Genomic DNA, 27474 nt, shown 5'->3' with positions numbered 1-27474 from the left:
GGGGGCAAATACTTTTTCATGGCACTGTATGTTTTATGCCAATAGTAAGATAAAAATGTAAGAGGAATAAAGAAAATGCCAGTGGTATTTCCTTTTCTAAAATGCAAATTAGGCTTTCTTGGAAAAATTGAGATTAGACAATGAGAAAAAAAATGATACCATAAGGAAGCTGAATAGGGGGTCATTTTTTAAATTACTCAACCCAAAAGTAGTTATCTAGAATTTTTTCACTGCAGTTAAAAGTAGGCAAGCATACCTTTTAAGAAAAACAAGGTATAATTTCAGACTAGATAGTTTCAGACTTTAAAGTTTTTTAAAGCCTACACTGATTGATTGATTGATTGATTGATTGATTGATCTTTATTTACATGTCATGCACAAAAAGTGCTAAACCCTCAAGGGTTTATAAGACACCATAAATATCATTGCCGTGGTCTAAAGAAAAAAAATCACTTCATTACAAGCAGTTAAAAAGTTGTAGGATCTTTTCCAAACTATAATAATACTAATAATGGGAAGTTTTGGATTCCTTTTGAGCAGGAGACATCATGTTGATGCTGTAAAATTACATTTTCTCATAAAAACAAATATTTCCACATCAATTAAAGCACCATTTTCAGGAATTATAGTTGCATTATTTGCGAGGCTTTACTTGGTTAAGCCCAGTTTTTATTGCTGTTGTCAACATCTGCACATCCAGAGATTAATGTGACACTAAACACTCTGCTCTTTCAGCATCTCTTACAGACTGATGAAGTAAACGGAGTCTGTGCCAGCACTGATACTAACTCTGTTAACTTACATGAGTCAGGTATTCTATAAACTGGCACTGAGATTTAAATACTGTATGTTCTTCCTCCAGGGGAGATGGTGAATGTTCATTTACTTTTAATATCATATGTGACACATGAGACGAGATTGTTGCACAGAATGTTACTGAATATGTGACTGCATCAGCCAGTGCATTAAATCTAGCCCCTCTGTGAATATCAACTGTTTGGATTAAAAAATGAACAAAGCCAAAAGATAAAAGCCTTTTTAATGATAGATTCATTGTTGAAGGTAAATTTTAAATCATAGTACCTGTTATTACAGGAGATAATGGTTTTCTTTATCCCCGGGAATTATTTCTACTCTTCTTATTCTACTTTCAACCTTTAATTCAAGCACTCAGTTGTTTTGTCCTACCTCTTATGTGGTCCTTGGACTAAAACATAAAGATTTTGTATCAGTGAGTTCAGTGCATCAATAACATGTAGAATAAGATAGAAAAATAATGAAAAGTGACAAAAGCCTTTTAAATGCAGTCATCTCTGAAAAGATGAACTAAGTAAATGAAAAGTAGAAGAGATTTTCTGTTGTCTTTGGTCTCAGCTGACTTTCAAGTAAACAATTATTATGGCTGAACAAACAAACAAACAATGGATGACTACAGGCGATGAAACTCCAGGAACAAGTGCAAATCCAAACAACAGAAACTAAATTTACCTTCAAAATGAGACAAACACTGAAAACATGTCTTTTAGAATGAGGTCAAAAACAGCTGACAGTACACCATATTAACAGATGTTAGATAATACTGAGTAAAAAGAAGACTTAAAAATGACCACTGTGGCATTCCCTTTGTAATTTGATTTTTTCATTTATGCTTTTAACCATTCGGTTATTTGTATTTTGTCTGAAGTATTTTAGTTTCATGGAGTGATATTTCTATGTAGTTTTAGTACCTTATTTAACTGTGATATTTTCAACACAAACCAGACCAAAATTGAAATTTTTAAGTTAATACAGACTTCTTTTTTTCTCCTGATTAAAATTGCAACTGCAAAATCAAATAACATATTTAAAAGTTTATGTGAAGTCATATTAGCTGTTATACTAAAAATGTCTATCATGCATCACAATATACTTATGGTGTGAACAAAGAATAATTTTTTTTGTTTTTTGTTCACTGTTTTGGGTCTTTTCTGATTTGATTTGGAACTCAAACTTTGATTCTCAGTGTTTTTAGCATTAAAAACTACTTGCATATCTTGCACAAGTCATTTGTTGTCATAGGCAGTTACCATGAAACACTAGTTGGTGTGCATCAAATAATGACATTTATGTGGGAAATTTCTGATAAGGGGCAGCAAGTGAATAAATAGCACCAAAATACAGTATATAGACAAAAGTATTCTTCTACCTGACCATTACACCTACAGGGGCTGTGATGGCAATGTATTCAAATTCATGCACTTTGATATGGAGTTGGTCCCCCTTTTGCAGCTTTAACAGCCTCCACTCTTCTTGGAAGACTTTCCACAAGCAGGAATTTGTGCCCATTTATTCTGTAGAGCATTTATGAGGTCAGGCACTGACGTTGGACAATAAGGTCCGCTATAGTTTATCCTACAAGTGCTTGATGGGGTAGAGGTCAGGGCTCTTTTCGGGCCAGTCAAGTTCTTCCACACTGAACTCATCAAACCATGTCTCTATAGTCCTTGGTTTATTCTCTGGAGCAGAGGTGGAATAGAAAAGGGCTTTCCCCAAACTGTTGCCATAAAGTTGGAAGCATAGCATTGTCCAAAATGTCTTGGTATGCAGAAGCATTAAGATTGGCCTTCACTGGAGATAAGGGGCCTAGCACAGTCCCATACCATTATCCCTCCTCCACCACACTTCACAGTTGGCACAGTCATGCAGGTAACGTTCTCCCAGCACCCACCAGACCCAGACTCACCCATGTGACTGCCAAACAGAGAAGTGTTATTCACCACAAAACATGGCATGTTACCACTGCTCTAAAGTCCAGTGTCAGTGTTCTTTACATCACTCCATCTGACACTTGGCATTGGACTTGGTGATGTAAAGCTCAGAAGCTCCCACTGCATAGTTTATGTGCTTACATTAATGTCAGCAGTGGAAGTTCAGAACTCTTTATCTATGGAATCAGCAGAACATTGGCCACTTTCAAGCATGTAGAAGTAGCGCCGCTGTGATTTCACATGGTCTTTTGTCTCATGGCTGAGTTGCTGTTGTTCCTAAATGTTTCCACTTTCTAATATCACTTACGGTTGACAGTGGAATATCCAGCAAGGAAGAAATTCCACAAACTGTCCTATTTCAAAGTTGGCATCCATCACAGTGCCGAACTTGAAGCAACTGAACTTTTCACAATGACCCATTTTTGTATCACAAACCCTTGCAAATGGAGACTGCATGGTTAGGTGCTTGATTTTACACATCTGTGGCAGCAGATCTGATTGAAACACCTGAATTCAATAATTAACAGGTATGACCAAATACTTTGTTCCATATAGTGTATTTCCAATTTGGGAATGCCCTGTAGATTTTTTACTTTGAACAGGAAAATGGTTCACAATATTTTGTTTGCTTGCTATGACTGCATTTAGCTAAATGAAGAAGGGTGTCATAATGGTCTTTGGCAGGAGCCTCCAAGCTAGTAAAACTGCTCCTGATCATTGTAACCTCTGCCAACCATTCCTTATGTTTTCTGTCTAGTTGCCAGATCTCATTAGACTTGCATCTTCCTAACTTCTACACCTCTTTTGTTAAAAGTTTGTAAATTTGTATGTAATTCGCTGCCATGAAGAGTTGACATAGCAAATAACCCACCTAAAAAAAGCACAAATTAGACAGTTTAGTTTCAATAAGACGTGTTGATTAGCTCAGTCTAAGTGCAATATAAAATCTAAGGCCTCTCACAAGCAAAATGCATGTGTCAGACATTTTGACCTTGAATTCAAAAAGACTTTGGAGACCCTGTAAGGTTTTGAGACAAAGAGTTTTACTGTAATAGAAGATTTAGATGTTGCAGTTTGATGTCAGGATTAAATGATACTGGAAGAACTTGACGTACCAGACAGTTTCAGAGGGAATGTTTTAATGGTAGATCATTTCCACATGACAATGACACAATTAAAAATGTTCTCATGTCAACCGTTTTCCACAGTTTTCCCTTAAAGTAAGCTGGATTTGAACAGATTTTTTTGCACCCTCCTACCATTCATGTAACACTTTTTCCATGTAAGAAAATACAGCATTTTAAAACATATTTGGCAATACAGAAGCAAACCCAGTAAGTTTTCCTCCACAAAGAAATGTAATAAACATTTAATGCTGACACATGGATTCCTAGCCCTCCAACCCCTCAACTTTTATTAAACTAAAAATAACCCAGAATGTTAACAGTCTATACAGCTAAAGGGCATAATTAATGATGAAAAAGAACATTACAATCATAGAGTTCAAACAGAGTGTTTTCTTAGCTAACAAACATGTCCTAGCTAGACAAAATTAAGATGAGCATTATTAAATGAAGTCAGGAAGGAACGAAGGGAACAGCCTGTGATTTGACGGGGCAATTTGTCTGGAAATTTCTGAATGGACTGTTGCACTGATACTGGAGATCAATTCTTTGGGGATTACCAATTCATCACATTACATGTTCAGGTTGTTGCAGTAACTATTCTTCGTTTTACAAGGCTAATACTGTTGCTCGTCTTTGGCTCAAGGCCTAGTGATCAAACAGAAGGCACTTTTGTTGGCATTTGTGATGCAACTAACATGGCAGTTATACCTCCAGGTCTAAATGAAGATTGATGAGAATGCAGTATTGATCATCTTGACCTTCGTTTTAGCGTTTCACATTACATTTTAACCCTTTAACAGCCAAACGTTTCACTCTTTTGACCCTTTTTTGAAATTCCTTACCCATTTTTCTTTTTAATAAGTTGCACACAACTATGAATGCAATAATAGGTGACCTTCTGTACTTGTCAGTTTCACACGACACTGGTTTGTGCCACAGTAACTCGCAGGTTGTGTCAGTTTGACCTCTAGATTAAAAAAGAAAAGACTTGTCTAAGTGAATCCATAGACTTTTCTTGCATGGAAATGTCCAGGTTATTACAATAAAAGAAAACCAAGGTTGTTTGTTGAACTCGCTCTGAGATGATGAACCTGTTAGCCAAACAAGGCAACACTGAAGGATGAAGATCAGACAAGTTTAGAAAACATTTAAACCATTTGGTGGAGGACCATGTAGTTTGTAAAAATGATGCTGGCATGTTTGATCAGTTTACTACCATTCATATCAACATAAATGTGAACCATTTCCAAAGCAAAACAAAGTGTAGAAATGCGCTCTTTCCAGGAGCAACAACTCTCTGTTCATGATAAACGAATACTCCGTTACATAGAGTAGAAGCTTGCACTAATTGGAACTAAACAGATGTTTTTTCATGGTATTGTTATGACAGATGTTTACGGCCTTCTGTGGCTCTGAAATAAGCTGTGTAAACCTGTTTTATCCGAAAACCATGTACAAAGTTTTGATCTTGACTCAGCAGATGTACTGTGCAACCAAAGATCAATTTTCAACATTTTTTGGGTAAATTTTCTCTTGTTTAATGGATGTCCCGGAAGTTTACCCAATCAGGAGTGCTGTGTTGCTACCAGGAATATAACCATATCCTCTACACACAATACTTGTCATGGTAGTGGGTTTATGATCCAATTTTGTTATCATTTTGAGACATTTTCTAATTTTACATGGGGATGAGATTACAGAAAATCTATAAAATGATTTTATGCCAGTTTTGGACAAAATGCAACATTTATAGAGGCCTTGATGGACAGGCATCCATACATTTTATTTCTGTTTAAAACAAGTTAAATTCAATTGCCTTTTTGAGATTTCAGCTATTTAATTTCCTTATAAACACTGGGTTTCCAGTGAAAACAAGTAATGTAATCTCAAGATGACAAGAAATACAAGTTTAGTTTTTGTGGATGTGTCTGCTAAGGGATTCTATACTAAATATCTATTAATCTTATTTTTCAATGAATAATCAGCAATACTTTCCATTTTGAGGCTGTAAAGTCACATAAAAACAATGCAGATTTGTGCAACCTAAACCTCAAAATCCTCACTTGCTTGTCATGGCAAAGTCTCAATGCATTTTTGAGTTCCTGTCAACACAGTAATAGTTTCTGCAACAATCAACAAGGATATTCAAGATAACTGTTGAAAATATCCTTTATAAGTTAAAATAGTTTGCTTGAAAGGATCTGATGCAAAATTTCAGGGATTTTCAATGAAATTTTAGGTAATTTCTTTATATGTTTTGGGGAATTTTTTTTGGAATTTTTCAAGTACTTTCATGGAAATTTTGGGGGGCATGTTTGTATATTTTGGTAGATTTGATTAAAGGTTTTTGAGAGAAGTTGTCATATTCATGGGAATTTGGGAAATTTATTTGGGAATGCAGGGTTGGAATTTCCATGGGTATTTGTTTGGATTTTTGGGAGAATCATTCTGATGTTGTTTTGAGGAATGTATTTAGAAGTAGTTGGGATATTCATATGAATTTTTAGGGGGAACTGTCTTTGATATATTGGGATATTTGATTGAAACTATTAAGGAATTTACATGGATGAATTTGGAATTTTTTATTGGAATGTTGAAGCTTTATGATAAAATTTCACTTGAATATTTGAAGACATTTGGGGGTACTTTTCATGGGACAAAAAAATATGTTTAAGAATTTTCACTGAAATTTTAGTTAATTTATTTTAAGTTATGGGATATTTGTGTGGATTTTGGAAAGGAAAATTTTCCATGAAATTCAGAACTTTTAGTGTAAATTTTGTTGAAGCTGGCCAGGAAAGCCTTGTGGTCCATCATCAAAATGACTCCACATTACCTCTCTAATTGACTGACACCACTTCTGACTGACTGGAGAAACCCCAGTTTGGTCAAAACTAATTCCTCTTTAAAGAAAAGGCTGAGTTTTTAAACTTATCAGGGCCTACTGATCTAAAATAAGTGCAAGAAACTAAAATAGCATTCTTAACAAAAGCTCAGGTATCAGGAGGTTAATGTTTACTGTCATGCTCTTTAACCTGATGTAAACAATCGTGTACTGAAGGAACCGATAGCATCTTAGAGGAACAGTGCAGTTTCACACAACTGTGATTCACTGAGTAAGCATGAGTAGCAATATTCAGTGCCAGTGCATGGACATTAGCATGCCAGGGGATCCAGATTGATGGTGCTAGCACTGCTAATGTTAGTTACACTCAGTAAACCAACTTAACAAAGTTTACCAACTCTTGCTGTGATCTGCCTTAATTAATCTGTGCTCAATTTTGACAGTTTTCTGGGAGTTGTCTTGACTTTAGATTTGTCGACTAAATGCAATTATAATTTGTGTTTAATCCAACAGGCATATTTGTAATTGTAAAGCCAAGAGATAATAACATCCTCCACTGGATATAAAAAGAGACTTTTGCAATAAATATTTTTGACAGGTCATTTTAAAGTGTGCAAATTTGTTGAAATTTGAAAACTTGAATATATTTATTGTATTGTGAGGTACATCCCTGATAAAACATTGCTGTGTTCAATAAAACAGCATGCTTGCATAGCACAACGTGCTGTTTTACATTTGTGTGTAACTGATCTTTGTTGCCCTCTTTGAGACAAAAACACTAATCTTTGCCTTAAGCTGCCTTAAGGTTAATGGTGTAGCCAGGCTTCAACAAAGAAGAGAGATGAGTTGTGTTCAGACAATACTTCTGGGCAATTTTGTATCAGTTTTATAAGCATTCAATGCTAAATTGGGTTAAGTACCCTCTTTTATGTTTGATTATCAGTAAGAACAATTATGAAGTTGCCAGCAGGCCACAGAGCTGCATTACATGCATGTACTGCTGTAACTACACCCATGAGAAATACATGGGTATAGTGAGTAGCTTATGCCTGATTAAGTGCTGTTTTCTTAAAGTGTCTCCAGTGAAATCAATGGAAGATGTCTGCAGATATATTAAAACCCAATGAAAACATCTGTTGAGCTTTGGAAAATGGATGTCATTGATGCAACAGCTGATATGATGAAGGCAGTAAATGATTAAAACATGCTTTAACAGAAAACTCTTTGACAATATCCTGGGGAAAAACAAACAGTATCACCTTCATTTCCGTTTTCATTCATGACAGACGACTTCATATGCTGTAACAGGAAGTACTTGACTGAAATGACCTTCCTGATAGTTGCCAGCATCAATACTCGAACAAAAAAAAAAAGTCAAGGAGAAGATGAATGCAGTAAAACATGAAGGGACATGGAGACTGTCCATGATGGAAACTATTAACAAGCTGGTTCAACACCACAGATTAATCACATGATTACAGTTATTACTACGACTCTGACAGTGTAAGATTGTCCGATGGCTGACGTGTGTTTAAAGCCAGGAGAAAGCAGTGTACCATGCATCCAGCAGGATACTTAATGGAGGAGAAACGGTGGATCTACTCTGTCACTTGGTGCTGAACTGAACTGTGGCAGATACTGTGACCTATCTGTTTACAAATCTCGCTATGCTAGATCAGCTGCTCAATAAAAAGCTGCAGTGTCTGCAGCTCATCAGTCTAGAGCCAGCAGCAGCCTGGTAATCTCCCCTACTGGGCAAAAATCCCACAAACTCCACATATGGCTTGGCGTTTTGTTTTCTTGCACCTTGTTTGCTTCAGTCAACAAAGTGAGACATTCTCAGAGTTTTGTTCACATCCCGGCAAATGAACAGCAACTCAGCTTTATAAGATCATCGTTACTGTTCAGTTGACATCAAATGTATACAGGCTGGACAGTGAACAAAAACATGATGTGCAACTGAATCAGCCGGATAGGAGATGCTTCTGCCACCAGGCCGCTCTGCCCTCGAGCAGACAATCACAGTGTAGCAGCCTTTGCTACCTCTAGAGACTCTATAAAGGAGGGGGGAAACACTTCACTGGTATCTTAATTTACAAAACTGTGATCATAAAAATAAAGCCTCGGACCTGTGACGATAAAACAACAAGCAAAAACTGGTGTCAACATGAGGGAACTCCCTCCATCCCACCCCTACGGTTAAAAAAAAAAAAAAAAAAAAAAGGAAGGTAATTCACCTTAACACTCCTTTAGGCACATAAGTCTGTATGGATTCCACTTGAGTGGTCAGGAATGCTTTTCACACAAAGAAAAAAAAGAGAGTGAGGGTGCCTTGATGCGATGCAAACATGGTGGGAAGAACTCATAGTTCTGTTTAAAAGACGTGTCGGTGGTTTCAGATGAAACAGTAACCACGTACAACGAAGAAATCCACACGACTCCGAACCGCATGCCTGACCAGGTTTGCAGGACGAGCTCGTCTGCAGAGTCGTCTGCCAACCGTGACCTTGATCACTTCTTTTTTGTTCCAGATTGTTTGGTGGGGAGTTTTTTTTGTTTGTTTTTTTTCTTTTAAAAGTTTGTTTGTGTCAACACTAAGTCACAATCTAGCCTGGAATATTGCTCAGCAGCTATTTACAGAATTGCAAAACAAACAATCGGACTGATCTACGCACGACATCTTACATTGTCCTGTGTTTACTTTTAGTGGTCCTCTTCAGAAAGAAACATACTACAAAGTGTAAACATGAAACAAACTATCTGTATAAATGTTAAACCTTTTGCTCCCCCGCCCTCGCCTCATCTGCTAAGTGTACGATGACCTAATGAGTGTTTTTTCCAATTTTGGGACCCTTAGTGGGTTTTAGTGCAGATCCGCTGTGCAGTATTAGGACCTCTCTAACCATTTCAAGTAAACCCTTTTAAAGTCTTGTTTTTCATCCATTCTGCGATCCTTTTTGTTCAAAACAGAGCTGTCATCCATCGCTCTGTTTGTCGATTCTGCCTCTGCTTGCTCGTTTTGATGTCTTTCCCCTCATACGCGCTCACATTCACCCACACTAACACACAAACACAGCCAGCCCCTTCCTTACGTGAGTACAATGTTTAACAAGGAAAAAAAGAAATTAAAAGAAAATCTTTCACTTACAAATCCTTCCGTGTTTTGCAACATTGAGATGTCAGGCCCGACATTTAAGTTAAATTTCTTCATCTTTTTTTTTTGAACACACAGCAGAATAAACATTGTTTTGGAAGCAAGGTCTCCTGGTGGCAAGTCAAATGTTCAGAGGTCACATTTCTTTTTTTATGTTGTTGTTTGTTTATTGAAGTTTTCTTGCCGCACTCCACAGCTTTAGTCCTGCTTGGCCTGCAGCTGCTGCTTCCAGGCCTCGTTCAAGTAAACCAGTCGCTTGTAGTTGAGGATAAAGAGAATGAAGTTCAGCGCATATGTGGTGATGCAGATGATGCAGAAGTCCTTTAGGACAAAGTAGAGGATGTAGCCCAGGTAGAGCGAGCCCACCACCGACAAGATGGAAGTTGTCATAAGAATGAGGGCGGCCATTGCACTGACAGTCATCCCTAAAGCCAGAAACACAAACCGAAGCTTAGAGGAGAAACAACTGAAGCAAAGGCAAATAACCTTAAAACACACTAACAACGTGACAAGTCAGCACTTTCTTCACAGCTCAGACAGTTCTCCATTTGTTTGCAGCTTTCATGTGATGACAGGCAGTTTTTTACATTGGTCATATCATCCTGCTGTCACATGAGGTCCAGAAATACTTCTAAGGCAAAGTCTGGTTAACATTTGTGACTATAATATTAGTTATGACTACAGCTTCAAGTGACAGGTATTTGGACAATCTACACAAAGTCTGTGAACTTTTTGACAATGTCAAGGGATGGGATCCTGGGAGTCAAACAGGGAGGGCACCTCCGCTGGCACTGCAGTCTTCATTACATGGCCATGGCCCTGAGAGCGTGGCAGAGGACGATCTAGTCCTGCCATTTTAATTATTATTACAGTCTATGTTATTCTGCTCTTTCATTGTTTTAGGAAGTTATTAAGCATCTCCACCTCTCCAAGTGTGGCTTTACCTGTTGTTTACCTGTCTGTGATTTTCTAACCAAAATATCTGTTGTAAATAAAGGCAGAAATTTTAATATCCGCTGATACTGATATCATACTTGTATTATTATGCATCCTTAAAAAAAACTATTTCATAAAACGAGTCCATAGAAAAAGAATGAGTAAAAAATTGCAAGCCAATTACTGTACATTTTCTAAACTGCACAAAAACATTGGAAATGTTTCAGTATGAAAATGTAGCCAATGTTTATATACAATTTAGTCAAATTGGAGCAGAATGAATTTACCAAAAAACAACAAGCAAACTCCTAAATATTGTCTAATTTGCACAAATCTACTGGAAACAATGTGGCACTGTTTCGTGCAAATTAGACAGTTTGTCAAGTTGACTTTCAGTGTTTAATAACTTTCTTTGAAAACTGAAAACAGGAAATCACTCAATGTCAGGTGCCGAGATCTCAGTTTTGCTTGCTGTGGTATCAAAGCAGGTAACAATATTGGATTTTTACTCGTACCATGTACATTTTCAAATTCTGGTATCATTATCGCCTTAGGAAATACACATATTTATGAGGAATCTGTATGACCATGTAACGCATACGTCGAAGGCTACTTTCTAAAACAAACTACTTCAATAGGAAGGGGGGAACTAACAAAACTAAATTTTGAAAAGTCAATTTTTTCCCCAGTCAAAATACTTGTATATTTTATATGATCACTGCACGTGAAATCGATTATTTCAAGCCTGTTTTGCAATAGATTGTTTACAAAGGAGCCCTGAAAAAACACTGAGTTCATGAATTAATAGGCTACACTTTTCAGAGGGGTGCTGCCTCTGCAGTAAAATCTTATTTCAATCGGTGCTGTGTTTTGTCTGAATATTCTGAGATACTGGATTTTTTTTTCATTTATGTGAGTTATAAGCCAGAATCATTAAGACTGAATCTAATTTAAATATAAGTCCCACTGAACTGAACTTTCCAATATATATTCTACCGCTTTTAGATGTACTTGTGCATGTTTAACCTGTTCTAGAGACGACCTTCATCCTCAGAGCTGTGGTACCACACTACATGTGACTGATGAATGCTCTCCTTTGCAACAGTCTGTGATGAAACTATTTCTAATGAAGGCACATTGTCCTCAGGCAGATCCTCCCTCTCTCTACAACATACATTTCTGCATATGCATTGATGTCATTTTAGCAGGTTTTTCTAAAAGTTTAGCTGCCAAAAGACACATTACCCAACGGTGTCTGCAATGCCTGCACATGTTTGAGTCACACAAAGTGAGGGTAATAAAAGCTGGCAGAAACTGCCTTTCTGAGGACTGTGACAGCTCTCGGTGCTGTCAATCTACTTTATACTTAGTACTGCAGTGCCTACTTTATAACTTTTCTATTTTGAAATAAAACAAACAAATAATATCTCTTCCAATGGTTGACAATCAATAACCTGAACTGAAATCTAAGTAACATGTAAAACAGATTAAGGTTCCCCAATGAGGCACAGACTATAAAGTTAAGATAATGTTAAGGGTTGTCCTGAAAATAGGATAATTTAAACTTAGTAGGGATGCAGAATATCCTATCAGCATGATACTGGTATCGGCAGATATTAGTTTAAAAAGTTTCTCATCTGATATGAATATTCCTGCCAACATTTACAGCTGATGTTACTACCGTACATATCAGCAAAATGTACGAATGAACAACTGGTGTTGTGGAGGTCTAAGCAAAACTAACAGTCTTGCCTAAACTCAAGTTTGTTGTTTCTTTTTTAAATCTCCTTCCTTAAACGTTCACTTGTGTTTTAGGGACTGGAGTGGTAGCTCTGAACTACAGCCAGTTTCATTCCTTATCTTGTATTGCTTCAACCACTTTTCCAGGATTGTCTCACCATGCAAACCTGTTTTTATTAATACACGCTTATTTCCATTTGACAGTTTAAGTTTCTTAAACAGAGTCACATTTTTATTGCTTTGTGTCGCTCTCTGTCTGCAGGCTGGTCGTTACAGTGCTGTTTGCAGCTCTCAAAAGGACAGATGAAGCTGAGTTTGACTTTTACTGTTAAACATACATTCTGCATATAATATACATTTTATCAAAAGCGATTCTTTGTTTTTGTTTTTTAATCTATGACTATATTTGATAAGATTTAATGTATCATTTATTCTGCGATCAAATGTTTGTCTTGTTTTAGGTCTGTTTCTAAAACACTTCCAGAATAAGAGGAACAGATCAATTCTACAGAGTAGAAAAGACTTGGCAATCATTACAAATAAAACAAAGGTGTGTCTCTCGTATAGGCTGTCTGCGATCACGTAATCCCCAATGTCTTTTGGGGGTCAGGAAATGATGGACAGCCATTAGAAATGAATCAGAACAGAGGAAGTGAGCACTGAACAATTCTAAATGGACCTCTACGCTGCAAATCACATCAGTGAATTTTGGCATACATTTAATATGATCCCTGCACTTCACCAAAAAGTGATTTTTACCACAGTTTAACTGATTTAACCGGGTCTGGAGGCGATCTATCAATGTCACAAATACTCAGTCCTGCAAGCCTCCTCACTTCTAGTGCTATCTAGTCAGATGAAGGGAGACAAGAGTCTAGAGGAGTCTTGTACTGAGCTAACAGGCAAGTTAAGCCTCTTTAACATGCTCATCAAAAACATGCCTTTTATTAAAAGGTTAAAGACTATCAACCGAATACACACTGTGGGGTAGAGATGATTCACAAATGAGCCAGCGTGACGAAATTACTCTTTATGTTAGCCGCAGTAGCGAGCTCCCATTTGAATGCCAGTTTCCTTTCCTCGGACATCAGCTGAGTAAACAAGATCAGAGTTTAATGTGCTAAACCATGACAAAATCGAACTGAACCAAACCGGAGCTCTTTGTGAAAACAGACCATTGTGGGGCAATGCTTGTCCAGGCTTTAGATGGAAGCTTTTATAATTCCTGTGTAATGCTGTTTCTATGTGTTAAACTACTAATGTGTCTTTTGGAACGCAAACTCACAAACTAGCTTGGCATGGTTGTTAACAGCTCAAAACATGGCCTTTTTGGTAATGTTTCTCTATGTAGAAATCCTTAATTGAGCCAAAATGAGTCAGGAAATAGTGGCATTAGGGCTGGGCAATTAATTGAAAGTTAGATTAAATCGCAATACGGCCAGTATTGCGATTGTGATTTAATATGCGATTCTTTTAGGTTCCTCATCTTATGTATTTTTCTACAAATTCAAGCAATAAATCCTTTGATATTATAGCCTACATTCAGCCAGGAACACTCATCATACATTTAATCATTTGCAAAATGGATCTACTACAGTTTTACTAGGCAGAGGAGGCTCTGCTCAAAAGATGCTCCCTGGGTTAGTCAAGCAGCTGCTTGACTCTGCAGGGAGCACATGGCTAGAAACCCCCATACAGAAAGATGCATTTATGACAATGCGTATTGAAAACAATGAAACTATTCAAAAGCAATTAATCCGTAGAAGCATGAACCTGAATATGAGGGTGCAACAAGCTTATTCTATAAAGGAGGCAGCTGGGGTGGCTGAAGCTGGCCATCAGCTGATCACAAGTTGGGGTATGACTTTTGTGATCTAACACTAAGCTTCATCAGTTTTAAGTAGAATGAACTAATTATTTTTGCTTATATTGCAAATTTGATGTCATTGCTTTATTGAAGGGCGTTATCATTTTCATATACCTCATTTTGATTACGGAAAACATACATAAAACACAAAAAGGAGGACTTTTTAAAAACCATTTTTAAAAATTTGGCACTTGAATGTTTGCATAATGTGCATAAAATCTCTGCCCCTGCAAAACTTTGCTTTCTCTAGCTGGTATTTTGGCAAATTTCAAGTTAAAGAAATATTGCAACTTGTGCGATTTGTAAATTGCAGCAGGCCATATTACCATTAAATCTAATTTACAATTAATTGCCCAGCCCTAGTTCTGCACATTTCATAATACGCTACGCTCTACAGATTTAATGCACACTAGTGTCTCTCCAGCTTACAGTGACATTCAAAGGCAGATGAAAATGCAAATTCTGCTATGCTCAGCATTTATGCTCATTGACATCTAATTAAAAGCCTGGTGTAGAAACTGTTGAGCATGCACAGAACACCTAGTCCAACAATATTGATTTAGTCAGGCTTATATGTTTACAAGCATTTTAAAAGTCAAGTTTTAGTCGGGCTTACATAATAAATCCACTTTTTCTAACTGCATGTTAACACTGAGTTGTCCTCTGCGGTACGCGGGCACTAATTAAAGATTAAAGCCTCATCTGTGCTGATTCTGGACTTCAGCCCACTCACAAATATCAGACTATAGAATGCCTTTAGAATAATAAAAGTCCAGCACTAAGTGGCTGTGCTTTTAATATGGAAATCTTGACCCGCTGTAGCAGTTTGGCTTAACTGGGCATCTATTGTGTTAGTCAAATGAGTGCTAACTGCTGTGCCTAAAAGGACCTCTTGTTCTGTGCCAGCGCCAGGTGGCCGGGCGAGCCCACAGGCCGCTCTGCAGGAAAACATGTCAAACCAGCATGACTGAGTCAGCAGCACCATCGACGTACTGGAGGGAGGAGAATGTGACGAGTAACCAGAAGGGAGAAAAAGGCTTCAAGTTTAAACAAGTCACACTGATAGGAAACATTTTATTTCTGCTATAATGGCACACAGCACTTTTTAAAGCTTCTTGACAAATGAATGATTCTTTCTGTAGTAACACTAACGCATTACCTCTTCAGTTCCAATATAAAACCCATTAAAATGAGGTCCAGAAAGCACAAATATTGATTAAAGTTCAGTATGCTGAGCTCTAAAAATGCCCCGTTCCCCTTTAACAGTTTATTATTTATACACATGGCCTCTAAATATGATATCTGTGTCATGTGAGTCAGCTTCAGTCAAATATAGCTGTGATGTCAGACTAGGACAAAGTGCTGAGTCAGCACTAGCTGCTAGTCTAGCAGATTTAAATATGCAGAGCTAACAAATAACTCTTGATAACTCTTACCTAGAAGAAGCTGAAAGGCATAAAAGACAATCCCGTAGACACTGTTGGGTTGATTCAGTGCGCTGTCGCTTCCAAAAATTGAGCCCAGGAGTCCAAATCCTCGACCCCACCTATAAACACAGAAACAAGAAGAGAGTAACAAGTTTACTTCATTAGTGAAGAAAGAAATCAGACATGATCACAACTGGGCAAAGACAAACCCATGAGGTCTAGAGATCAATTATCACTACTGTCCAACACTACACTTTTAGTACATGTTGCTTTATTTCTTCAGAATGGTTTGGGTTTTTATCAGCAAAATGCCAAGTATCAGAGCAATAATCAGGCAGGTCAATAATCAGTTGACCTCTGTTCGTCCTGCCTTAGACTTCACAAACTTGTGCACACACATGGCCAGTGTTCACAGCCAGCAAAGGCTAATGCATACAGTTTTTATATTGTTTGTAAATATTTGCAGAAATTTTCACATCAGCTTTTAAAAATCCTTTTTGCTGACACCGATATCATGTCGATAATATCCTGCCTCCTTATCCTGAAGCTTAAAAAATATGCCGTTCTTGAAAGAGATGCATGGAAGAGGAATTAATTCATCTAAACCTGCTTACTCCCTCAGTTGGACAAAAAACAACACAGCCCATGTTTTTTGTGATATTCAGACACTGTGCAGGAGTTTACTTGGAATCTTTGATTACTGAAAACAAGAAATTACCCAATGTTGGCAGAGGATTTGAAAAAAACTTGGAGTGTGACTGGATGAACATTCTGTCTGTCACATCTTTACAGGCCAATCAGAGAAACAAAACATGTGACGTAGCCGAGACCAAGGCGCGCATGCGCAGCTACCGAGGAATAATGCGAACCATGGCGACTGTAGACATGTCAGTACACGACTTTGTTGTTTTTGAAAAGAAAACAACTCACTGCTGTTTGTTCTTCTTTTAATGAAGAAATATCATCAGGTTCTGATAAAACTGGCGCTTTAGCAGCATCCACACTAATCTCTCCCGTCATAATTGCACCGGCCTCTTGTTGCTGCTTGCTTACATCTCGACTCTGCCGCGCCTGAAAGTACTGCCCCTCATTGCCAATTGGTCCTGTCACTTTCTAACCGGCCGGAACGGTTCGGACGGGAGCTTTGCAAGATGGATTCACCAGTGAGAAACATAGAAACGGGCGTATCCATCTGATTTGCGAGGTTAATCAAAACCATCATCCTCATAACAAGATTTAAAATTCTAAAAATGTGTAGGAATTGTGAGGTGCTTCCCTTTCAGCTCTTTAATTACTGATAAGGTATGGAGATTGTTAATTTGTATTAATGTCGATGCTGTTATTGATACTTCTTTTTTGATCTGATTAGTTACCAATACTACAAATGATACTTTTTTGGAGGGACATACAAAACAACAATATATGCTTAACAGACATGCAGAGTAGAGCTTGAGTTAAAAAGCTAAAGAAGGTCACTATTCCAACTGTTGGATCTCTTTTATGTTGCTGAAAAAACACATTCTTGAGTTCACAACTGTGTTTATTCAAGTTTTTCATGAAAAACTGATTTTTTTTTCCCCTTGGTTTTACATTAGAAGACATCATGACATTTCGTTAACATTCACCTAACAGTCATTTTACATAGCTGACCTTGAAAACAACAACTGTCTGTCATCTCATAAGTCCACTTTTATTCTGTCAGTTTCAACATGGATTTCAACTTTGGATTAATATTTTTACTTTCAAAGTTGATCTGAGCAGATAAGGAGAATAACCGTCCCGCAGAAGCTAAATCCAGAGTTATGAGTGCATGCTACTGCCAGCAGCAGTCTGAGTTTTGTTTTTATTTTTCAGGCTGAAGGAACCACATTTTGGGTTAATTCCAGGCACAATTCTGATGTGTCTTGGGCCTCTGTTCCCCCTTTGCAAGGACTGATTTATGTTTGTCCATCAGTGATTTGATAAAATGAAGTTATGTCACAGAACACACTAGACTCCATAGCAGTATCAATGAGCTAAAATGTTACAGGTTTTTGGGTTTAAAAATGCAGAACTAAGTCTTTACATAATTGGCTTTTTATCTCCACCCCTAGCTCTGGTTACTTTCAACAATCATTCAGACTGTCAGAGTATATTTACCAGAAACCTGAAGTACTAGCAGGATGAGGTTTGCTATTTAACTAAACTGTGTTTGAGGAAAGGCAAATAAGAGTAAAGTCATTATTATTCAGTGAACTACAACTGAAACTTCCACACAATTCTTGCTTTCAAATTAAGTTTGAGTTATTTTCTCGATCAGGTGTCTAAAAAACATCACAGTGCAGTAAAAATGTCCTTCCCACTTTCTTTGAGCCTGAGCTGACATCTTCAAATGTCTTTTTTGTCCGGCCAGCAGTCCAAAACAGATAACATTTCACTTTCTGCTGATCAACAGATCAATTCATTGACTCAACTTATCTGGACTTCATAGAAGAAGAAAACAAATGTTATAAATCACAGTAAATCTATCAATCCTGAGCTGGTTGGACTTTCACACTGATAAAAGGTAAGTAATCCAATATGTTACAGATGAAAGGTAAAGCTAACCTGGTTTTAAGAGCTGTTAAGTGTCATCTTAGGAGCAGAAAGGTGGTGAACCATCCAGTTGTCAAATATTCCCGTGTCCACCTGTTAACACCAATCTGCTTCTCACCACTGACTATAAACATGAGCAACGGCCTAAGAAGTGTTTAGCAATAAAGCCTAAAAAACAAATTCTCTACATTAGATATTTCTATATACAGTGTTTTGGCCTTCTGATGTTTTATGCTGTTTTTCTTCCCAAGTTTGGGTCTTTATTGCAGCAAGAAACTATTTAGTTGTGCTGTTTTTACTTTAAAAGACTTTGGGCAACCTTTACAGCAGACAGTAGCATGCTCAAGGTCAATCTTGTAAAACTCTACAATTTTAACAGGCAAAGGTGCCTTTTCTAGGAGGCCTCATTTCATAATGCCTCCATGTCAGTGATAGCAATGGCTAGAGACACTGTTTTCAGGTTGTCCATCCATACGTCTGTCCAGGCCATTTTTGAACATGCATTATCTCAAGAACACAAAGGGATTTTCTTCAAAGTCTGCACTAAAGTCTGTTCTGACTCAAGGATGAACTGATGGCATTTTAGAGGTCAAAGGTTAAGGTCATGGGCCTCATGTTAATCCCTTGCTTATACAACTTCAAAAAATAACATAACCACAAAAACCACCCTAGCCCTTGTCCTTCACCCACCATTGTTCTCCCACTGTCTGGCAACTACACACCTCACAGATGAATATAGTCACCATGAAACAGTTCTGTTCAGCATTAGATTATGCTGTCCTTTAACCTTTGTACGATGGCCTATGGGAGTTCAGAGAAGTGCATGCAGTTCTATGAAACTGCCAAATGTAAAGGAACACCTGTTATAAAGGTTACATAAATAAATGGAACAGGTCAGCATCAAAAGCGTAGAAATATAGTCCAAACATGATATCTAACAAAAGTTTATGCCCCCAGCATAAATTTAATCACGCTCAAAGTTTTCTGTACCCAAATTGGAAATTGTGCTGGTTTTTTCTGAGTGAAACAGAATCAGTCTGCTCTTGTTTCACCAGTCAGAAAAAAAATAACTGAGAAGGAAATTTATCAAACATGATCAGTAAACATTACATACCTGACATACTGTATGGCACTATCTTTCTTCTCTATTGTGCTACAAACGTTTAAAAAATGCACAATGTAACAAAACAAAGTTTTCTATCTTTTCTTTTTTCCAGTTAAAATTTGAAATTTATATCTAAAGTTTTTGTGGATCATTTTACGGTTCATTTGGGGCTACACTGCAACAGTCCAGCAATAAGAGGCTTGTTCAATAAGTCTTTTATTTCTACACAGTCGCCACAACCACATGACCAATCGGCCCCAGAGGAAGTGTTATGAAAACCAAAGAGACCACAGTCCACCTGTAAAAGCCAAGCTATAAAAAACCTGGGAGAAATGATTAAAAGAACTGGGACTGTTGCAAGTATGTTTTGTTCTTAATATAAACACCATGGCAGTTATTTCTTATGTAAAATGTGTTCAGCAATCTCATTTCATTTCCCATTTGAGTGAGAATATTCCCCTAGTGTAAATAAACTGTGGTTTTCCACAGTGGAGATAGTCATGCTTTGCATTATTACCACTGTGGCAGGTTTTCTGGCTACTGTTTCACACTTTTATCTTAAAACCTTATGCAGCTGAGGAGACATACACAAGCATAAGTCAGTAAATCACAAAAAAAAAAAAACTAATTTGCATAATCAAAGCTAAAGCTTTACACAAACAGTCATGATGGCACTAGAGATCAGACTGTTAGAAAGCTGCATTTTTATACAAAAATAGAAACTTTGTTTAATGGCTTTCTGTCTGACCTTTAAGGTCAAACGTTAGATACTTCAGTACCTTTAAAATCCTGTGCGTTAAAACAGTAAAATTTCGGACCTCTTATTGATTCAGAGAAATTAAAAGTCCAATTTTTTGGGATAAAGATGTTGTCAATGTATTGTTTGCTATCTAGACAGTAAGCAAAGGTTTATCTGTAATTTTGATGATTGGAAACAACATTATTTCACTCTACAGGCTGTCTTTCCCTCTGTTTTTGTTGTTGAGGTATTAAAACAAGCATGGATAGATTTGACACTTACTTGTATTGTAACAATGTTTTAGAACTTAGTTTGTGACTACCACATTTCTATCATAACTCCACTATAGGTGGTTTATCATGTGACTATCTTGATGATTTATCTTTAACGACAAGCCATGCATAAAACTTTTAGTCAAAGAAAAACAAAATACATCAACTACATCACCAAAGAGTGTTTAGAATATCTTCAGAAATTATGACATCATAGATTAGATTGTCAGTAACCAAGATAAAGTCTTTACATCAAACTATTATCAGTAGAATAGAAAAACAAAACTACATCTATTTTATATAACAGATGCACAGGAAGGGAATGAATTTATCAAAAGATGCAGGCAGAACTGTGTGCACATCATCTAAATTGCACAAATGCAATATTTCAGTACCATAATGCCTGCACATTTGTGCACGTTAGACTAGGGAAGGAGATTGCTTTTAATTTTTGATGACTTAAAACAAGAAATTACTCAATATCATGTGCATTTTGCATCTATTCTTCTTGTTGCTGATGCTGAGGCAAGCAAAAGCTAATATTTGAATAGTACAAGTATCATCTCAAAGTTCAAAATTCTATGTCCATGACAACTCCACTAACAATATTATAGCATCTGTAAAGCTTTCAGTCACAAGTGGTGGTTCACGGCTTATTTTAGACCACAAAGGTGTGACTGTCAATTATACTCAGACGAAGAATTCGCTCACTCATCTTACAAACATGCACCAAGCGTGCACTAAAACAGGTTACATACCAGATATGCTGTGGATGTTTGTTCAGGACCTACAAAGACTCTTATTCACTCTGATTCAATAGGTGGGGTTAACTTCTTAATACTTGCATTCCCAAAGTAAAGATAGTATGGCAACTTGTCGGTTTAATACAGTGTTGGGTCGAGTAAAGTGATGTTATTTGATATTTCTGATTGCCTCAGAATTCAGATTAGAGGGTAAACAAACCCTTTCTGATGAACTCCAGCAGCAGCTGTCTCTGACTAGCAGCTTTTCTCTCTGTTAACAATGTGTGACTGTGAAAGTACTGAATGTTTAAGGTGGCCTACACTGTTACAGTCCCCCACACTGACCTCTGGAGCAGCTGTGTGCTCCGTCCCTCAAGGGAGCTCGGGTTTAGCCCCTCGGACTGACAGATAGCTACCCGGTGACATTAGCATGACAGCTAATGACAGCAGTGTGACAGCTAACGTGAACGCTAGCAGGCAGGTTAAGCAGTAACAATACCCAAAATTATCAACAAGAAGCCAGTTTACTTACAAATAATCCTGTTTTTGAATGAATGGCTCAATCTAGCAACAGCACACATGCAACAATAACGTTAAGCTACATTCTTCTCTCGAGCTAACGCAGCTGTAACAGATGTGTTACTGATGAATAGACACAAAGCATGTAATATCATGTATTATTGATAAACCTCTACGCGTCGGCTGATGATTTAACAATGTTGGCTCCTCTCTGATAACCATCAAGCTAAAAGTAGAATGGTAACAAATGGGCTGCGTTAGCTAACGGTTAGCGAAGCTAGCATCATCGAGCTATATGGCTAATGTTTTGCTTATAAGCTAAAAGTTAACTTATTTCAGACAGGTAATTTAACAAAGAGGAAACTCTCAGCACGACAGCGCTTATATGTCGTAGTTAGCATAAGCAGGAGGAAGCAGCCGGTAAATGTTAGCGGAGTGCATTTGACAGTTTGAAGCGGGCAGCCCTTCCCAAATTGTCACAATAGCAGGCAGCTTCATTGAGCGCTCTTTGCTGAATTCAAATTACCTTGAGCTGAACACTTTTGAACAGCTGATGGAGCTGCTAACGTCGCACATAGCCTTGTAACTCGGATCCCGAGCCTTTTCCCTCTCCACGTGAAAGGCATATAGAGACAGTAGGATGCCCAAAAGACAGACAAGAAGCCGAGCTATTCTTTCCCACCGAGGGGTGGACACTCTCAGGACGGGCGCCGCCATCACTCTCTGGCCTAGCTGGAGACACGCATTCAAACGCAGCGAGCTCGCCTGTGAGGCACAACTGCGACGTGGAGAAGCGTCATTACGTCACATATCGTCAGGGGCGGAACGTCGTGTACCCAGGAACAAAAACAGAACATAAACATTGGACATAGTGTGATATTTTCATCAATTTAAAGAAGGTATGGGGTAAATATTGACATCGTTAAAAATAGACATTTAAATTGATTCTTTAGAAGTGTTTTCACTAGATATACTGTGCATTCGTTCTTAAGTATTCTCTCAATAATGCACTTTGACAGACACGTATGCATAAAATTGAGCGATATGCAGGCTTATCACAACGCAAGATCAGTTTTTATACCCGATCTAAAATTAAAAATTGGAAGGGGTGGACACTGGGGAAGATTTATTTATCGGTACATACTGTACAGACCTACTATGCACGTGCAATCAAATGTTTTTAACATTTCTTAACTTGATACCACTATTCCTATTTCCAATTTTGATGTTAAACTAACATAATTTTGTCATTCAAGTCCATAAAATGTCAATTTATTGAGCAAGACAACAGCAAATGAGTCATTCTGACAATGCCAGCACCGTCTTTCATTCAAAATAATTTACGCGATAGAAAGCAATGATTCCATAACATGCACGACAAATGTATTAAAGCATATAATCCGTATATAATCCATATTTCTCCATCAATCAGAACCATCGAATGGCATCACGTGACTCCATGTATATAAACACGGGGTGACATCATCTGTTTACTCGCTTGAACACTCGTCTGGTAGAAAGTAGCTCGGTGCAGCATTCCCTCTCCAAATGGCGACTGATATGGAAAGATTTGTTTCCTTTGAGGAGGCATATTACGATCAATATGATTATTATAATCTACTTGAATACTCATGCCACGCCTGCGGCAAAGGGAGAAGCAAGAGAGAGATCGAGCTGAACACAAACCGCCATTGCCCTGCAGGACACGAGAGGAAGATAGCTGAAAAATTTCACAACAGCCAAATGAAACGCCGGAGAACCAAGAGCTCATCGTCGTGATGGCTTTCCTCGATGTTTACCAGGTGATAAAACGCTTCTAAAGTCTAACCCGAATGTTTTTCTTCGTTGAAAACCCTTTATTTGTTTAAGAAGCTGCCTTTTGGGTAGATAAATAAACCTCCCAGAATATTTGCATAACTAGGTCCTAGCAGCAAACACCCATAGGTGTTAGGTGAACATTACAACGCCTGCTTTTGTCAAGACCCCTCAAATCTATGCCTGAAATTGATTGAATGCAATGCTCTGCATATGATCCCTCAAATGGAAAGTGCTATATAAAATAAGCATGTTTTATTACTTGTGTTTTTTGTGTTTTAAATATTTATTTTCACCATAGACAAGGCCAGCATTGTTAAAACAATCAAATATTGATTGAACAAATTGCATTGAATTGCAATTGATGCTATCAAGACAGCTTATCATTCATATGCAGCTCCAGATACCGAAACAAATGTATTGCCTGTTTTCCTTTGTTTAGTGTCAGTTGGTGTGATGAAATACAAGTACTATATTTCAACATGTGCGTAGATATCAAGTGACAGGCCCAATGATTGAGAAAGCATTTCATATTAAGAATTACTTTAATAAAAGAACTGTAATCTTAAATCTAGTTATTTTAATTGTACATTTTTAATTAATTTCTCTTCTGATTCCTTTACAGATCTGGACTAAAGTTGGATATCTGATGTTGACTGGGGCCATGTGTCTCTGCCTTTCCTGACCCAGTGAATTGAGCACCGTGACACCAGGATCGTGTCCATTGGTCTGTCACAAGACGGCTCTTCATTCCATACTCCACCCTGTAACAAGATCTGCAACTCTCAAGTTACAGCTGTGTGCAGAAATAGTTTGTGTTGACTTATATAGGTCAGTGGTGTATGCTTGAAAATACATATAAATGAATATAAATTTAGTTATTTCTGTTGGTGCAATATTGTATTGTATTTTGAATCAATAAAGAATGATGTTAACAGAACCACCCTGGATTGTTTTCAACTTCCCTGAAAGAAAATTACTTATGATCTCTTTTCCATTTAATGCATCTGGTTCTGTTATACAGGCTATATTACAAGGCTGTCAGTGTTTATATACAAGCAGAATTTATCCATCAGCCCTTTCATATTTTGCCTTTAGTAAACTGAGAGAAAAAAAAACTGCTACCCTTGAATCATTCTCTCAAGACTGTGCAGCCTAGTGGGTACTTTCTGAATACTTTGGGAGTGGCATGAACTTTCAGACAGGCTGCAGCAGTGCTTTCAAATCTGCTCAAGGATGGGCATGTCTCTTGAGATACTGCCTTTGTATGGAGCTGTTTTTTATATCCCTTCATTTAGTTGCACTTGACTTCAGACAACCTAAGCCCAGACAACCACAGCTCTTAAAAAAACAATTGAAAGACTGGTGAGGGCAAACAAGTATCAAGTGAAATATATCTGTCTCTGTGTGGGCATATTACTTAAGTAGCCTAATTATAAATGGATAAATACATATAGGCTAAATTATGATCACCCAGTTGTTTTTGGATAATAGCACTGGTTTGATTTTTAACAGTTTGGCTACGCGCTGTACATGCTTTTATTTCTATAGTAACGACTACGACACCGGAACTGACATCTTTTTCCGGTTCCTACACGTGTATGCACCATAAACAAACGGAGCTAAATTTCTTGTTTGTTTGTAATTATACCCACGAAGATGCAGATATGCAGCGTGTGCAGCGAGCAGACACCCAAATACAGATGTCCAGCCTGTAAAATAAGATAGTAAGTAACTGCGCGTTACTGCTTTCAAGCTAGCTAGCCAGCTAGCTAGCGTGTGGTGTTTTGCTAACGTGTTAGTGGAGTTAGTGCGTCTATGCTTGTTGTAGGTACAACAGCTACTGAAAACGCATCTGTCTTCGCGAATGCTCAATTTCTTTCACACAATTTACTGATGTATATGTTACGCCTTTTACGGAAACAGAGTCTTTCCGCAATTGTTGAAAATCGCCTGTTAACATGGTCACGTCTAAAACCATAACACCGGCTAGCAATCGTTACGTGTGTAGGATACGTTTTTGTATTCACATTTCAGCTCAGAAAATAATAAACAGCCATTTACAGAAAGGAAAAAACAGGGGGTATTATTGCATGTTGTACTTTTTTTTAAAGGATGACCTAAAACTTGTCAGCTTAAAGAACCAAAAGTACGATTGATTTTTATCCCACAAGGGGAAATAAGTGAATCACAATGTTTGCAATATGTATATATAATGTGATACAATAACGCATTAACATGCCCATGTCATCTAAAAATGCATCCTGTTGGATAATAATTTAAAACATCAACACCACATGGGACGGATACCTCCGAGGGTCATAATGTTCTGAGCGGTTCAGTCAAGCGGTGCAGTGTGTTCCACTGTGAGCATTACACCGTGAAATCTGAGGCTGTTAACCAGGTGACTTCCTCTGCCTTACAAAAACACACTCTTCTCTGAACTAACGTCCAGTTGTTCTAGATGCCATCATTAAATTGATATTATGAAATAGATAACCATCAACCCTTGACACAGGACATGTCAAGCTATTCGCTTATGGACCGCTATTTAAGCACAGGGCTAATAGCCGCCAATACTGATGTTAAAATTATACATCAGTACACTTCGTTCCTTGCATTGCTCATTATGTTGACTTTATCATCTGCCAAAAAACTTTATAACTGTTAATAAACTCTTGTGCATTTACTCACACAGTTGTTCCCTTGGCTGTTACAAGAGGCATAAAGGTAAATGAGTTTGATCAAACTGATCTGTGCCTTCATAATCTTCCTACAAGCTGTGGAAATTTTCCTTTTCTCATCACACAATTATGCTCTCCATAGATACCTGCCTTCCTGTTGAGCTGCCTGCACCTGTTGTTCCTGAAGCTACGACACTGTTGAGCTTTGGTACGTTGTTTGATTTGTCATCATTCCATATGATTGTTTTTATAAGTGCCAACATAAGCCATCAAGAGCCACAACAATAGCATTCACAGTATAGGCATGCTTATACCATCTTTAAACAGCATGCTATTGTAATAAAAACAGAATTCTTAGAATGTGACTTATTTTCTCCAAAATTCAAAATTTTACAGTGGGCAGTAACCTGAAGAAGAGTAACAGAGAAATATTTACAACTAGGAGTTGTCAAAATTGTGTTAACTAACCCATCATCAGATTAAGTCACAGTTGTTATAAACTGTAAAATGAAACTGTGATGCCAACCTTTGCAGAGTCATGGACTGTGGATGATCTTTTGCATGAAGATGACATCAGTGATAAAGTGCCTCTTCAGAGGCTCCAGCTGTTGGGTAATAATCCAATATTAGTTTACTTCTTACCTTTTTTTTTTTTTTACTTCAAAGAAAATCTAGCATAAAGTCAAATGCTTCTTCAACTTTCTTAAACGACCACATCAATGAGGTTACATAAAAATCTGATGAGTAAAAGTCTTTCTTTTTTATTCCACTACAGGTCAGTCGAAAGAGCTGAGGGATCTTCTTTGTAACCCCCATCTGAGACAGTTGCTATGCTCCATCGACAACGCAGACAGTAAATCGGATGCAATGAAGGCTGCCATGCAGGAGCCGCTGTTTGTTGAATTTTCTGATCAGTGTTTGAAAATTGTAAAAAATGAAGTAGAGTCCTCACCATCCAATGAAGCTTTTGACTTGTAAATCATTTCTATTAGATTATAATACTTGTTAGCACATTTTTCCTGAATAAGCCATCTGTGGCATCTATTTTGTACAGATTTTATAAGTTTGTTGATCTAGTGTCCTGTTATGTGCCTTATTATGTTATAGAATGAATAGAGTGCTTCATTAAATGCCTGAAGTTTTTTTAAACATACTAAGTCTTGAGTGAACTTTATATGCT

General features: G+C 37.5%; 2 protein-coding genes across 2 annotated transcripts; one reads left to right on the top strand and one right to left on the bottom strand.

The window, feature by feature from the left end:
* Positions 1-3875: 3875 nt before the first annotated feature.
* On the bottom strand, positions 3876-22550 carry vkorc1l1 (vitamin K epoxide reductase complex, subunit 1-like 1). The gene is made up of 3 exons (XM_041801165.1): positions 22322-22550; positions 15853-15962; positions 3876-10298 (listed from the first exon to the last, which is right to left on the bottom strand). Exons 1-3 carry the CDS (start codon positions 22510-22512, stop codon positions 10072-10074), a joined length of 528 nt encoding a protein of 175 aa, XP_041657099.1. The 5' UTR covers positions 22513-22550; the 3' UTR covers positions 3876-10071.
* Positions 22551-25176: 2626 nt separating this feature from the next.
* On the top strand, positions 25177-27447 carry znhit3 (zinc finger, HIT-type containing 3). The gene is made up of 5 exons (XM_041801729.1): positions 25177-25337; positions 26309-26340; positions 26437-26502; positions 26829-26906; positions 27070-27447. Exons 1-5 carry the CDS (start codon positions 25270-25272, stop codon positions 27270-27272), a joined length of 447 nt encoding a protein of 148 aa, XP_041657663.1. The 5' UTR covers positions 25177-25269; the 3' UTR covers positions 27273-27447.
* Positions 27448-27474: the final 27 nt, after the last annotated feature.

Source organism: Cheilinus undulatus, linkage group 12 (genome assembly GCF_018320785.1).
Source record: "Cheilinus undulatus linkage group 12, ASM1832078v1, whole genome shotgun sequence".
Taxonomy (NCBI): Eukaryota; Metazoa; Chordata; class Actinopteri; order Labriformes; family Labridae; genus Cheilinus; species Cheilinus undulatus.
Note: the sequence above shows the minus strand (reverse complement) of the source record. Positions and strands in the feature narration are given on the sequence as shown.